The 15,920-nt window shown below is 40.1% G+C and overlaps 1 protein-coding gene across 1 annotated transcript in view; it reads left to right on the forward strand.

Moving 5' to 3' along the window:
• Window positions 1-15,920, forward strand: part of lamc1 (laminin, gamma 1) — a 273,781-nt gene that overhangs the window by 226,766 nt on the left and 31,095 nt on the right. Inside the window, exons 15-20 of the mRNA XM_063064045.1 lie at window positions 378-531; window positions 3,742-3,884; window positions 3,975-4,153; window positions 12,063-12,219; window positions 13,197-13,402; window positions 15,428-15,507. Of these exons, the coding sequence (XP_062920115.1) occupies window positions 378-531; window positions 3,742-3,884; window positions 3,975-4,153; window positions 12,063-12,219; window positions 13,197-13,402; window positions 15,428-15,507 (919 nt within the window). The remainder of the gene's footprint in view (window positions 1-377; window positions 532-3,741; window positions 3,885-3,974; window positions 4,154-12,062; window positions 12,220-13,196; window positions 13,403-15,427; window positions 15,508-15,920) is intronic.

Genomic DNA, 15,920 nt, shown 5'->3' on the forward strand with positions numbered 1-15,920 from the left:
TGATTTTTTTTACTGCATTAGAAACATTGTATAACTTGTATGTTGTAGGGAAATCATTATAATATCACTTTAGTAGAAATGGGAGAAGGTTGATGAAGCGTATGTTGGCAGTTGCTCTTTACAATTGGCATCAGGACTGATTTAAAGTTTACCATTTGTTATTACCTTTTAATCCACAGTAACTCTGATACATTCATGACTTTTTCTTTTTTGTGTGTGTTTGGGGGGGGGGGCAGTGGTTTGTGGTTGGAATCCATAGCAGGAAATTTCTTAGCAGAAATGATCAAACCTCTCAGCAACCGAGAATAATGGAAGTAAGAGCCTTGCGGACTCCACCAGCTTCTTTCACAATATAATGTGCTTATTTTCTCTTCCAGCTTGTAACTGTTCTCCTTATGGCACTGTGGGTCAGCAGAGGAACTGCAACCAGATTACAGGTCTATGCGAGTGCTTAGCTCATGTCATGGGTAGAGACTGTAGTCAGTGTGAGCCCGGCTTCTATAATCTTCTTAGTGGTCAGGGCTGTCAAAGGTAAGTCAAGTAGAACAACTTTCTGCCCCCATTCTTTAGCTGATTATTTAGCAGTTCTGTGTGCTCATATAATCTAATTGGAGACTAGTAGCTGATCCCACGTTATGTGGGTATACTAATCGAGTTTAGAATGGAGTAGCAGATAGCGCTCTAGGCACCAAGTATTGAGACCTGTATTATGATATTCCTGAAGAAATGGTAGAAGGATGAAAATATAGATGGGTGTGTTAGTAAATTTGCAGATGACACCAAGATTGGTGGAGTTGTGGGTAGTGTAGAAGACTGCTAAATAATACAGCACAATACAGATCATTTGTAGATATGGGCTGAGAAATGGCAGATGGAGTTTAACCCAGATAAATGTGATGTGTTGCACTTCAGTAGGGCAAATACAAGGAGACAGTACACTGTTAGAGCAAGATCCTTAACAGTGTTGCTGAGCAGAGAGATCTTGGGAGCCAAGTTCATATTGTTTTGAAAGTAGCTACACGGGTCAATAGGGTGGTTAGGAACGCTTATGGAATGGTTGCTTTTAGTAGTCGAGGTATTGAGTTCAAACGTTAGGAGGTTAGTTGCAACTTTATGAAGTTTTGGTTAGGCCACATCTGGAGTATTGCATACAGTTCTGGTCACCCCACTATAGGAGGGATGTTGAGGCTTTGGAGAAGGTCCAGGAGAGGTTCACCAGGATGCTGCCTGGTTTAGAATGCATGTGCCATCACGAGAGGCTGGGTAAACTTGGGAGTTTTCCCCAGAGTGTCAGAGACTGAAGGCAGGTCTGGTGGAGGTTTACAAGATTATGAAAGGCATAGATAAAGTGAACAGAGAGTATATGTTTCCCAAGGTTGAGATGTCTAATACCAGAAGGCATCCATTGGAGGTGAGAGGGGGTAAGTTCAAGGGGGATGTGAGGGGTAAGTTTTTTACTCGGGTGCCTGGAATGTGCCACCTGGTATGGTTGTAGAGGCAAATACATTAGAGCCTTTTCAGAGATGTTTCACTAGGCACGTGGATGTAAGGAAGATAGAGGGATATGGACGTGTAGGCAGGAGGGATTGGTGTTTGGGTGTTTTTGATTTGCTATTTTGGCTGGTTCAACACAACATTGTGGGCCAAATGGCCTGTTCTTGTGCTATACTGTTCTATGTTCTATAAAACATGGTCTTCCAGTTGATAGTGATGGAAATAAAATTGCATATTTCCCAAGATCCATTCATGATTTTTTAAAAAGTTGATATCATCATTTAGTTTGCTTCACTGTAAAATCAAAGGAACAGATCACTCTTGGTTGTAAGGGCAAAGTGAAAGGGACCATATGCTAAAAATCCTTTCTATAAGATAAAGCATGTGATTTTCTGTTTAAAATATGTGACACCTATTTTATTTTCACATTGCTAATTGCACTGTGGATAAAATTACTGCAAGAATGGATGCATTATGATATTTGACCCTTTCATGAAACTTGGGAGGAACTACCTGAGCCTTGCTTGTGGACAGTGTACAAAGGGAATTCCAGCAAAAGCTGCATTCCTGTGGAAACTTCAGGAATGCTCTCTGCCATCTGATATCTCCTGACATATTGATGAATGCTGCTACTTAGTACTCATGACCTGTTGTTGCCCTGTCCCCTTCTGCGTCTGCCCTGTAGAATGCAAAACTATTGTATCCTACAAGAATGCCAACAATGTTAAGAGCAGAGTAATTCGTAAGATTATGAACATCAGTACAGAAAAGATACCTCTGCAAATTATAGGTGTTGTAGTTGGCAATATGTATAAATTTCAGGAAAGAATGCTTGAACTTGTAAAGGATAGAGGGCAAGCAAGATGAAGAATTGCTGATAATGTTGGGAGATAATGGTATATATTTTCTCCTCAGAATGAGGATTGAAAGTGTGACTTAACAGCATGCATAAAAATCCATAGTTTCTAGGATGAGTGTCAGATTTCCTTTTGCTTTTTTTTACATTTACCTCATGAGATTAAATATCTAGTTTGACTGTGCTTGAAAATTGGCTTAATGTATAGCAGACATTGGAAATAAAACATTTAGCACAGCCAAGACCAAATATAATTGTGGCATTTAAGACAATTTCACATTTCATTGAAACAGTGCACCATTGTTGCTAATACATTCTATGAAGGGTCAGTTGTTGTTGAGTGCCGTCAAGTCATTGTCGACCGACAGCGACCCTGTGGAGAGTGTAGTTGTCCATAGAGTTTTTGTGGCCAGATATGGAAGTAGATTGCCAAGCCATTCTTCTGCACGGTTGCTGTTGTTGCCCAGGTTGGGTCCCTGGCGAGACTGGAACTCAGGACCATCCGCCTCAAAGTCCAGAGCTGATGCCACTACACTACCGGCTGGCCCAGAAGAGTCTATAGAATACTTACTTGACATGGGGTCTAATTAGCATAATCATGTGAATTCAAGGATATTGAGGAGGAGAGATGTTTGTGATCCCCCATTTATATTAGGTCTAGTGCAGAGTCTGTTTACACATAATTTATATATACCATTCTTTGAAAGATCCAATAAAAAGGATGCTTTTCCCAAAAGACAAATTGGCCAAGATTTTGCACCAGTAGTGCTCTGCAGAATCCAATCCCCAATGGGTTGACTGAAAAATCCATAAAAGCAATGAACATAGTACTTAGTGACAACACTGTTGCCGAGAACTGTGACATTTGGGTCAATAAATTCCATTAAACTATTGCTGTTTGTGAAAGTAGCACTAGCACACATTTCAGAAAGCTAGTAGAAGTCACCAGATAAGACACTGATTTTAAAGTCCTAATCGTATATTTAGATTTATTACTTAATCCAGTATTTAGCTTATATCCCAATAGCAGGTTGAGTAGCAACGAATTTATGACTCTTGTTGGTGAACTGTCTTTAATTGCATATGTGGATAATCTTGTTCTGTAACCCCTCGACACGCATTTTGCGTGCATTGTTAAATGTATTATTTTAAATGAAGGGTAAAATATGAGGATAATAGTAGTCCTGTCATTAAAAAATTTCTTCTTTCCATCATAATGTTAACTAGAATTGTGTGCCATTATCTCCACAAAAAATTTAAAAAAATAGTTGAAGTAATTGTTTCTGGGATAATGTGCAGTTTGGAGTAGTTAGTTAACCTTATATTTTTTCAGTGCAATGACTAACATTACTCTCCGAAGTGAAGGGCCTAATTTCAGTTCTCTGTTTCAGGTGTGAGTGCAATCCCATTGGTTCTGTTAATGGACAGTGCGACTCCCAAAATGGGCAGTGTGAATGCCAGCCTGGTGTTGTTGGTCGGCAGTGTGATACTTGTGAGCCTAATCATTTTGGATTTAGTCGGGATGGATGCAAACGTAAGTGCAAAAATTGCTTAACAAGTTTTAGAATAAATTATCAATTGTCAGCTCTTTAGAGAAATGTATGTAAATTTTCTCCTCCTATAGCCTGCGACTGTGACCCTGAAGGTTCTAAATCGCGACAATGCAAGGAAGATGGAAAATGTGATTGTAAGGAAGGGTTTGTGGGTGCTCATTGTGATCAGTGTGAAGAAAATTACTTTTATAATCGCACAAGGCCTGGTTGCCAGGAGTGCCCTGCCTGCTACAGACTGGTGCAAGATAAGGTAGGAATCACAGTTTTGTATTTGTTTATCATATTATTTTATGATCCATTGTCTTGTGAATAAAATCAGAGGTTGCCTCAATTTGTTCTTGTCTTTTCCTATCTTTCCTGCCAGATCATCAGCCACTATTTGAAAATCAAACTGAGAACTTGTATATAATCTAGGCTACGGAGTGACTTGCTTAACACTTTTTTCTTGGGTTTGACTCCCAACGCTGTCCAGATATTGGTTTTGGCTTTCATGGTTGGATTCTTTTAGTCGACACAATCTACATACAGCCTCTAAATTGATGCTGTCACTTGAAAGATTTACAGAATCGATACTCTCTGATGCTGGGACTTCCATAAACCTAAGGTGAAAGTGAAATCAAGGTTACTGAGTTCCTCAGGCTAACAGTTGAATTTTGATACCAGATGGTGGCCTATACCCCAAATCATTAAATGTCCCATCATGTTAAATCTACTGTGGATCCTTTCTTCCCTTAAGGCACCTATTCTAATTTACACTGTTGTAAAGTCTTAGGAACCATTATGAAACTGATATAATTTCTGGGAAAAGAGCCAGCTTTGGTTAGCACTAGCTCAGTGGTTATGCAAATATGAAATAGAGGTTTTTTCCCCTACCTAGGTTAAACTAGTGAACTCACAAATTGAAGATAAACAGAAAGTGAAATAATGAATTAAATAAAACAAGCTATTTAAGTAGTAAGTATGATTTTATTGAAAATGAATTAAGTGCTTTCAAATATTGACTATTATGGAAGAATCCAAGAGCATCTAAATTAGGGGCCTTGTTAGCCTCAGCTCCCCAATGCTGTTTCCCACTTCCTACCTCACACAGACTCTGTCTTTCCCCAGCACAATGGGAGATCTGCAGCCTCACTTGTTCCACTTCAGGGAAGGTTAACACTGAGGCATGAATATATATAATCATAACTCATAAATTCAGTAACATATTCAGAAAATATACAGTATGTTTAGAATGAGTGATTAAGATGTAGAATTAGATGTTGTTGAGGTAACATTGTATTTAACAGAAAGCCCGTGAAAAACCTAAGATTAGAATGATGCTGATAGACTTAGGAAGCACGTGCACTGTAGAACAGTCATAGAAAGCATGAATGTGCTGAAAATCTTGTTTCTTTACTGTGAATCTGCAAGCTGCAATTTGCTGCCATTATACTTTGATGTTGTTTCCTTAGTAAGTCTAAATAAATCTTTTCATAGAATTTGACACCGTGAGTCAGTCTCAGAAAACTAAAATAAAAGTTTCTGTACTTTAATGGATAGTGTGAAAACAGCCTTCACAGCCGAATAACTGGTTGTAGCAAAGGAAGGAAAGAATTGTATATGAAACTAAACTTGCTATCATAATGACATTCAGTTACCTGACCACAGATTATAAGTGAATAAGAACAAGCAGGCAAGCATGTTGAAATTTGTAAAAACTTGTTTGTTAGTAAATCCAGATAAAGCAAAAACAACTGTTTATCTTTTTTAAAATAGATATTTTTAACTTTAATCAGTAATTCAATCACAAAAAGCTGAAGCCAGCGACATTTCCTTAAGGACAAATCTTGCCTGACAATTCTGTTGGAATTCTTTGAGGAAGTAACAGGCAGGATAGACAGGGAAGAATCACCGAGATTGCCAAACAAGAGCTCATAGTATTACAGGAGCAATACCAGCATGGCCACAGAAGATGTGTGACAGCATGGCCATAGTCCCAAAGAGACACCAAATTGCATAGAGGGAGAGAGAGTTTAAAAGAAATGAGTGTGGACAGTCGGCACTTTTTGCACACCACAGTTCCCGAGGAGACATTGGATTGTGCATAATTAGGCACTTAGCAAAGACCAATAAAAAGAATTTAGGTTTAAGCGGAGCAGCCATTGTGTAGTGATAGAGGATTTGTTGGTTAGGGGAACAGAAAATAAGTTCAGTGGACAAGAATGGAATTCCGAAATGGTTTGTTGCCTCCCGGATACCAGTGTCAGGGACATCTCAGATTGAATCCACAGCATTCGTAAGTGTGAGAGTGAGCAGCCAGAATTCATGGCCCAGGTTGGTACTAATGACAGAGATAGGATGGGTGATGAGGTCCTGCAAAATGAGTTAATGAGTTCAGGCAGTTAGTTACTAAGTTAAAGGACAGGGCCTCCAGGGTGCTACCCATGCCATATGCCAGAAAGGGCAAAACACATGGTTCAACTTAATATCAGAGAATGTATACAGTATACAACTTTTTGTGAAACAAGAAACGTTAAAGAATGAATGAGAGAGACATCAGAACCCCAGATCTACCCTTCCCTCCAACACACAGGTAGCTGCCGAAGCACCGACCCTCCTCCTCTCTCTCCCCACACTTGCACCAGCGAAGCACTGACCTTACCCCTCCCCACCGTGCAAGCAATGGTCAAAGCCCCCAAAGTGACATTGATCTAGAGTCCATCAAAAACTACAGTCCACAACCCAGCACCTCAGTATCTCAGACAGGTTCGAAAGGGGTCACTGTCCTGCAACAAGAGCAGAGATCAGCAATTCGCTGTTCCGATGTCGCTTCTCCGGGCCCCCTGACTTAGGGACTGACGGTCGTCGAGAGAGGGAGGGATCACTCGAGTACAGAGGCCTTCTTCTGACTGCCTGCTGCCCTGATGGTTCAGTCTCCCACAGTGCTTCAGTCAGCGGCACCGACGATGAACCGGGTCATCCGTGGGGGCGCTCCCTGAAGACACACGTCTTCCACGGTACTCATGGAGATAGCGAACTGCCAGCCTGCACATTGTGAAGAACTGTAGTTTGAACTGTAAATCACAGGCTCCAACAGCATCCTAACCACCTTGAAAAGAAACAAAAGATGTAAGAGAAGAAGAATAAGCCAGGGATGTGATATCAGGATTGATGACCATGCCATGTGTTAATGGGAAGATCATACAGTTTAACACTTGACCAAAAAGATGATGCAGGAGGAAGGGCTTCATGCTTTTGGATCATTGGGCTTCCTTCCAGGTGGGACCTCAACAGAAGAGACAGTTTGCACCTGAACTGGAGGGAGGCTAACATGCTGCATGTGGGGGGTTTAAACTAGAGTTGCAGGGGGATGGGAACCAGAGTGCTTCGACAGATGATGGAGAGGTTGAGAAGAAAGATGTTGGTAAGTCCTCAGACAAAGTCAGTAATCACAAGGTCGAACACAGTGGGACTAATATTGTGACCTGTGTATATTTCAGTGAAAGGCGGATGAGTATGGGGCATGGATCAGCGTGTGGAATTATGACATTATAGCCATTAGTGAGACACAGTTTTTGAAAGAGCAGGACTGGCAGCCCAATGTTTTGGGGTTTCCTTGTTTTAGATGTGATGGAGCAAGAGTGATTAAAGGGGAACAGATGGCATTACTAGCCAGGGAAAATGTCATGGAAGTGCTCCATCAGGACAGACTGGAGAGGCTTTATGGGTAGGACTGAGGAATAAGAAAGATATGATCATATTAATAAGATTATATTATAGACCACCCAACAGTCTGCAGGATTTGGAGGAGTATGTTTGTAGAGAGATCGCAGACTGTTGCAAAGAACACAAGGTTGTGAAAATAAGTGATTTTAACTTCCCACATATTGACTGGGACTCCCATACTGTAAAATGGCAGGATGGGAAAGTGTTTGTCAAATGTGTTCAGGAAAATTTCCTTAACTAAGCAGTATGTACAATTCCCAATGAGGGAGAGTGTGATATTTAATCTGATATTAGGCAATGAGACAGAGCAGGTGACAGAAGTTTGTGTGAAGGAACACTTTGCATCTAGTGATCATAATGCCATTATTTCAAGGTAATAAGGAAGAAGGATAAGTCTAGTCCTGGGGTTGAGATTCTAAATCGAAGGAAGGCCAATTTTGATGGTATCAGAAAGGATTTGGCAAGTGTAGATGGTAAGTTCTTTTCTGGCAGCAGTGCTCTTGTGAGTAGTAAGCAGTGAGTAGGACTTCAGAAGTGAAATTTTGAGAGTACAGAGATTATATTTTCCTGTCAGAATAAAAGGCAAGGATAACAGGTTTGGGGAACCTTGGTATTTGAGAGATATTGAGGCCCTGGTGAAGAAAGAGGAGGAGGTGCAGAGCAGGTATGGTCAGGCAGAAACACATGAGGTACTTGAGTATAAGAAATGCAAGAGAACACTTAAGGGAATCAGGAGGGCTAAAAGAAGGCATGAGGTTTCTCTAGCAGACAAGGTGAAGGAGAATACTAAGGGCTTCTACAGATACATTAAGAGCAAAATAATAACAAGGGACAAAATTACTCCGTTGGAAGATTAGAGTGGTAGTCTACGTATGAAGCCAAATGAGATGGGGGAGACCTTAAATGGATTTTTTGATTCTGTATTTACTATGGAGATGGGCTCAAAGTCCATAGATAAGAGGCAATGCAGCAGTGACATCATGGACCCTGTACAAATTACGGAGGAGGAGGTGTTTACTGTCTTGATGCAAATTAGGATGGATACGTCCCCAGGACCTGACAAAGTGTTTCCTCGGACCCTATGGCAGGCTAGTATAGAAAAGTTGATGAAAGCAAGGCAGTGATTTTAGCAAAGTATTTGACAAGGTCACGAATGGGAGTTTGGTTAAGAATTTTCAGATGTTTGTCATTTAAGATGAAGTAGTAAATTGGATAAACCGTTGAATTTGCAGAAGAAGCCAGAGAGTTGTTGTAGATGGTTGTTTCTCTGACTTCAGGCCCGTGGCTAGTGCTATGCCGCAGGGATCGGTGCTTTGTGTTTGTCATCCATATCAACAATCTGGATGATAATGTATTAAACTGGATCAGCAAATTTGCAGATGGCACCAATGTTGGGGGAGCAATAGACAGTGAGGAAAACTATCAAATCTTGCAGTGGGATCTGGACCGGCTGGAAAAATGCACTGAAAAATGGCAGGGTGAATTTATTGTAGACAGGTATGAAGTGGACCAACCAGGGTAGGTCCAATTTTGGTCACATACCTATGGGAAAGATGGAAATAAGATTGAAAGAGTCCGTGCCAAAACCATTTAACTGCCTACTCCCATTGATCTGCTCCATGACCATTGCCCTCTATATCCCTGCTATCAATGTACGTATCCAAACTTCTGTTAAATGTTGAAATCAAGCTCGCATGCACCACTTGTGCTGGCAGCTCACTCCACACACTCATGACCTTCTGAGTGAAGAAGTTTTCCCTCATGTTTCCCAGAAACTTCTCACCTTTCAGCCGTAACCAATGACCTCTGGTTGTGGTCCCACCCAAATTCAGTGGAAAAAAACCTGCTTGCTTTTACCCTATCTTTACCTCTCAAAATTTAGTATGCTTCTATCACATCTCCTCTCAGTCTCCTACGTTCTAAAGAATATAGACCTAACCTTTTTAATCTTCCTTATAACTCAGGCCCTCCAGACCTGGCAACATCCTTATGAATTTTCTCTGCACTCTTTCAACCTTGTTTACATCTTTCCTGTAGGTGGGTGACCAAAACTACATACGATACTCCAAGTGAGGCCTCACCAGCATCTTGTATAACATCCCACCTCCTGTACTCTATACATAGATTTCTGGAAGCCAGAGCGAAAACCTTTTTTTCTGACCCTTTCTACATTCCCAGATCCCTTTGTTCTACCGTGCTCCTCAGTGCCCTACTGTTCACTGTGTAGAACCAACCCTGGTTCTATCAAAGTGCAAGACCTCACACCTGTCTGCATTAAATTCCATCTGCCTTTTTTCCAGCTGATGCAGATCCCTCTGCAAGCCATGATACCCTTCCTCACTGTCCACTACACCCCCTTGTCTTGGTGTCATCCGCAAATTTGCTGATCTCGTTAACCACATTATCATCCAGATCATTGATATAGATGACAAACAGCAAAAGACCTGGTGGCACATCAGCATTCCCAGGGTTCCAGTCAGTGAAGCAACCCTCTACGACCACTCTCTGCTTCTCCCACAAAGCCAATGTCTAATCCAATTTACCTCATACTGAATGCTGCATTTATTTCAACTGGACTAGAATATAAAAGCAAGGATGTAATTTTGAGGCTTTATAAGGCAGTGATCAGAACAAATTTGAAGTATTGAGAGATGTTTTGGGCCTCATTTCTAAAAAAGGGTGTGCTGGCATTGCAAAGGCCCAGATGAGGTTTGTGAGAATGATTCTGGGATGATGAGGAGTGCTTGATGGCTCTGGGCCTGTATTCACAGACGTTTAGAAGAATGAGGGGGATCTCAATGAAATCTACCAAAGTTAAAAGGCCTAGATAGAGTGGACATGGAGTTGAGGACCAGAGACAACAGGCTCAGTGTAGAGGGGGGTCTCCAAAAAACAGAGATGAGGTGGAATTTCTTTAGCCAGAGGATGGTGAATCTGTAGAATTTGTTACCACCGACGGCCGTAGAAGTTAAGTCATTAGTATATTTAAAGCAAAGGTTGATCGGCTCTTGATTAGCAAGGCCATCAAAGATTATGGGGTGAGAAAGCTGGAGAAAGTGAATTAGATGGAAGATAAGTCAGTCAGGATCGAATGGCAGAGCAGAATTAATGTGCTGAATAGCTTAATTCTACTCCTGTATCTTATGGTCTTGTGTCTCATCAGGAGATCACGGTTAGTTAGGATCGGAAATAACATCTCCTTGTTGTCAATCAACATTGGTGCACCTCAAGTGTATGGACATATCCCACTGCTGTACTCTCTCTCAGCACATCTCAAATGCCATATATACAAACTGTTTGTAAATTTGGCCATGACACAGCTATTGTTGGCAGAATTTCAGATGCTGATGAGGAGGCATATGGAGTGAGATCGATCATCTGGTTGAGTGGTGCTGCAACAACAACCTTGCACTCAACATTAGTAAGACCAAGGAATTGATTGTGGACTTCAGGAAAGGAAGTCCAGGGAAAGACACACCAGTCCTCATTGAAGGATCAGCGGTGGAAAGAGTGAGCAGTTTCAAATTCCTGGGTGTCAGCATCTTTGAAGATTTATCCGGGGCTGAACAAATTGATACAATCACAAAGAAGGCACGACAATGGATACATTTCATTTGGCGTTTGAGGTGACTTGGTATGTCACCAAAGACACGCAAGTTTTTGCAGATGTACTGTGGAGATTATTCTAACTGGTATCATCACCATCTGGTATGGAGGAGCCTTTGTACAGGATCAGAAAAAGCTGCAGAAAGTCGTAAACTTAGCCAGCTTCATCACGGGCTCTAGCCTTCTCGGCATCCAGGACACCTTCAAAAAGGCAGCATCCATCATTCTGGACCCCCATCATCCAGATGTGCCCTCTTCTTATTGCAATTTTGAAGGAGGTGGTACAGGAGCCTGAAGACACACACTAAGTGTTTCAGGAACAGCTTCTTCCCCTCTGCCATTAGATTTCTTGCTAGATTTTTCTTTTATTGCTCTGTTTTTGTACTACTTATTTAATTCATATATAAATATATATACTGCTGCAGCGAAACAACAGATTTCACAACATATGCCAAATATATTCAACCTGATGCTGATTATGGCAACTTTTTTTTTAGCAATGTACTTATTTTCGTGCAGCAGGTTTGACCTAAGTTGATAAGTTTTAGCTAACACACACACAATGTTGGAGGAACTCAGCAGGTCAGGCAGCATCTATGGAAATGAATAAATCATTGATGTTTCAGGCCGAGACCCTTCTTCAAGAGGGCCTGAGACGTTAACTATTTATTCATTTCCGTAGATGCTGCCTGACCTGCTGAGTTCTTCCAGCATTGTGTGTGTGTGTGTGTGTGTGTGTGTTGCTTTGGATTTCCACCATCTGCAGATTTCCTCATGTTTACAAAGTTTTAGGTGACTTTTTTTTTGATTGGCTGAGCAACTGTATTTCATTTTCATGACATGTTCAGGTAAATGAACATAGACAGAAACTTAAGGACTTGGAAGATCTAATTGCAAACCTTGGGACAAGCCAGGACACAGTGAGTGACAAGGCCTTTGAAGAGAGATTGAAGGAAGCTGAAAGAACCATTGTGGACCTATTGCGGGATGCTGAAGACATGAGAGGTATGTATTTTATCTAACATCTTGATATTAATAGCAGAATTACAAGCTTCAGTAAAGTTTATAGAACTTGATTATTGCAATTATGTAATAAATTAGAAACTTACATCCCTCTTGCTGTAAGTGATTTAGTTGTAAAGAAATCACCATCTGAAAAATCTTAAAATATTTAATTGCAGCTACTCATGATAAATACAGAAATGGCACATATGGATTATTGAATTATAAATGGGGATATTGTATTTTGCGAAGATCTGGGGCATGTGGAGATCACATCCTCAGAAACACTTGCATCACATTAGCTAAGGAGACGCTTTATTCTGACTTCTGTATATTCCCATTGATTATTGATATTGTCTTTGTTCATAAAAAAGGACCACCACTTTGCAAAATATTTTTAGGCTGTCTTCAACAAGGTGAGGTATTTATTAATCTGAATCACAACAGAGAAGTAAAGGAGAATAAAATATTCAAGATGGTACGATAGAAAGGGAAACAGTTCATCATAAATGAATTTCACGATTGCTTAAAAGTGATGGGTCTTTTTAGAATGCTGGAAATTCTTGTTAAGCATGAATTTTCTGTGGGAAAGTTGCAATTTTTCAACAGCAAAAATATCTTATTGGACTGCAGAAATTTCAGGCAGATTTAAAGCAGTAAAATTATTTATTGAATAGCATTTGTAACACCATTATTCAGACTTGTGTTGCAGCTTGTTTAATGTTTAAGCTTTGTCAATTTGGCATGCCATCCATGATGTATTATTTGTGAGAATCAGTCTGTATTTTTGTTTTCCTTGCTCAGCTAGGAATGATTTGTGGTTTACCTCTGAATTAATTGCTTTACATTTATCTGCATTGAATCTTCATAGTGTATGGTACAGTTTTTTTTTAATGCCCAATTTACTATTTGTTCAGACAAAGCAAAATTACACACGTTGCAAAATTTTACCCAAATAATTTCATGGAATTTTTTGACAGATGTCGACAAAAGTCTCATGGACCGCTTGGCAGAAATTAATAACACACTGTCTACTCAGTGGGGACGCCTGCAAAATATACAGAATACAGTAAATAATACTGAAGTCTTGGCTGAGCAATCCAATAGGCGTATACAGGATGCAGAGAAAGTGATTTCAAATGCACGAAAGGAGCTTGAAAAGGCCAAGAAAGCCATAGCAAATGTGGTAGGTATTTATGTGCAAATAACTTTGAATAACACTGAAGCAAAGTGCAAGTTCATGAATGGGCAATTCTTGCTTCATCTTAACACTTAGTTAAACATTTTATAGGCTAAGCTTTAAAATTTATTCTGATGCCTGCATATTTAATATCAAGTCAAAGCGGGCATTTACATTATGAAAATAAAAGTTCACTTTTTTCCTATGCTTCCACTTTCTTTTCAGGCTGTTCGCAATATTAGCCAGTTAAATATTTTCAGCAGCATTTTTTGTGAGTGAAAGTGTCTGTCAGATGGCTGAACTTGGTTGGATATTCTTAAACCATATGTGATATGTCATGAATGATTAATTTTATTATTCTAGCCCATAAACATGTAGCATATGATACATTGTACTGATTTCTGATTGGATTGATATGAGATGCAGTGTCTTGCCTAATTATTCCATGTCATTTGATTTTTACAAGTAACATCCAAGTGATAGACATGATTAGTTTTGCCAGTAGCACTGTGTTTTTCCATTCTGGGAAATCTGTGTATGTATTTTGGGTATTCATTAGATGAACTGAGTTGTATTTTGATTGAAGCATTTCAGAAACAAAATTATTTTTCTGCTTGAATTCTCCCATTATTTACCACGAATGTACTTCCAAACAAAGTTGTATAGCCTTTGACTTGTCCTTTCATCTGTTTTTTTTTCCCCTCAATGCACTGTCAGGGCAGCTAGAGAATTACAGTTGAAGGTACTGATATAAACTTTGTGCACAAACTCTTAATTTTCCATATAGTAGAAGTGTTCCTCTGAATCCTCTTAAATGTGTAACCATTCATTTAAAAAGTTGCTACCAACAGAGTGCAAAACTATGACAATTTGCAAAGGAACAATAAACTGCATGCATAGGTTGCAGTGTGATCAACTGGCAGTTGGATAACATCTTGGAAAGCCAATGGCATTACTGAAACAGCTGCATGATACATTTAGAATGCCAGCCTTGTGGACACGGCACATTGAGAGTGGGGCTTCAACAGCAAACTCCATTATATAACAATGTCCTGGAAGCAGAACAGGTACCATGGGCAAAACCATCCCTGTGATGATACTAAACAAGAGAAAAGGGTCAAGTATAAAAATATTGTTGGAAATTAACAGATACTCATACTCAAGATCTGGCCATTAAACTAGAAATGCAAAATTCTGGACTGTTATTAAAAAGGCTGTAAAGCTATTGTTTTCCAGAGAACTGGTTGGTTCCACTTTAATCTCTGAAAGAAAACATTACATACATCCTCTACCTTCAAAAACTATCATCCTTTGCGCTCAGTTTTACGTGAGAATTCACGAAGCTTACATCGTTGTTGCAATACACAAAAAAAAATGTGGTTCCTGGGAGGGGAGTTGGGGGCAGGAATAGTAATTCAACTAGTCTTGCTGTTTGCCCAGGCTGGTTGTTGGTGCCCTGGATCCCAAGGTCAGTCAGTCAGAGGAAATTGACTTCTTGTGTTGAGTTGTCAGTCACAGCTTTTCTCACTGTTTCTCACAGCTTTTCTCACTGCTTCTCCAAGCTACAACTGTGCTTCATGATAAACTAGTTTGTGATATCTCTGGCAGCTCCATTTAAGGAATTGTGGCTTTCCCAGCCCCAAGACCTTCGTTGATATTGTTAGGGGAAAATGGGCACTCTGAATTGATGTCAAATGGGACAGCCAGCACCTTTCAGGCCGGTGAAGTTCCAATCAATGTGGGACCAATGACAACCCCACTAACATCTGATCCAGTCAACTCTGCAGCCTATGTTTATGTGGAAGTAAGACTGTCTTTTCATTCTTTTTATAGAGAGAATAGATTGGGCACTCCATGTCATGTGGATGCTCCTGGCCTAATCTATGATGATAGCAACTTCTTGTATGTCTCTGGATTAAAGTAAAAAAATACTTTATTGTTGCCAAAGAGGGGTTAAGTATTCTAAAGGCATTGCTTGATGTGCAGCAAGTACTCCCGGATGGTAAATTGATTATTCTTCTTATTCTGTAGTCAGCAACAATGCCAGATTCCAGTGCTGATCCAAATAATATGACACTCCTAGCAGAAGAAGCTCGTAATCTTGCAGAAAGGTAAACATTTCTAAATGATCTTTCAGTGACTCACTTTTAGAGACTGGATTTTCACGTTTATCAGGTTTGAGAATTCCAACCATTTCATGTACAAGTCAAGCCTCTTTACCAATGACAGATTGGACTCCAGCCCACATAATTTCCAGAACTGTTGAAATTATCTGTGAATGCAGTTGCCATATAATTGTTTCCCTCCTTTGACTAGGGTTTATGTGTTTCACACAGGCCATTTGTCAGGCCAGCTAGTTCAAATGTAGCTTGTTTTTACCAAGAATAATTTCTAGCTGTATCTGTGTTATTGTTGCAAGATTTTGCATTTGCATCATTGTGCCTTACACCCTTCAACCCCTTCCACACACATAACCTCTAGTGACTCTTAGTTAACTGGGGTAATTGAGGGGAGCACCTCCAAA

The sequence above is a fragment of the Mobula hypostoma genome, chromosome 12, assembly GCF_963921235.1.
Source record: "Mobula hypostoma chromosome 12, sMobHyp1.1, whole genome shotgun sequence".
Taxonomy (NCBI): Eukaryota; Metazoa; Chordata; class Chondrichthyes; order Myliobatiformes; family Myliobatidae; genus Mobula; species Mobula hypostoma.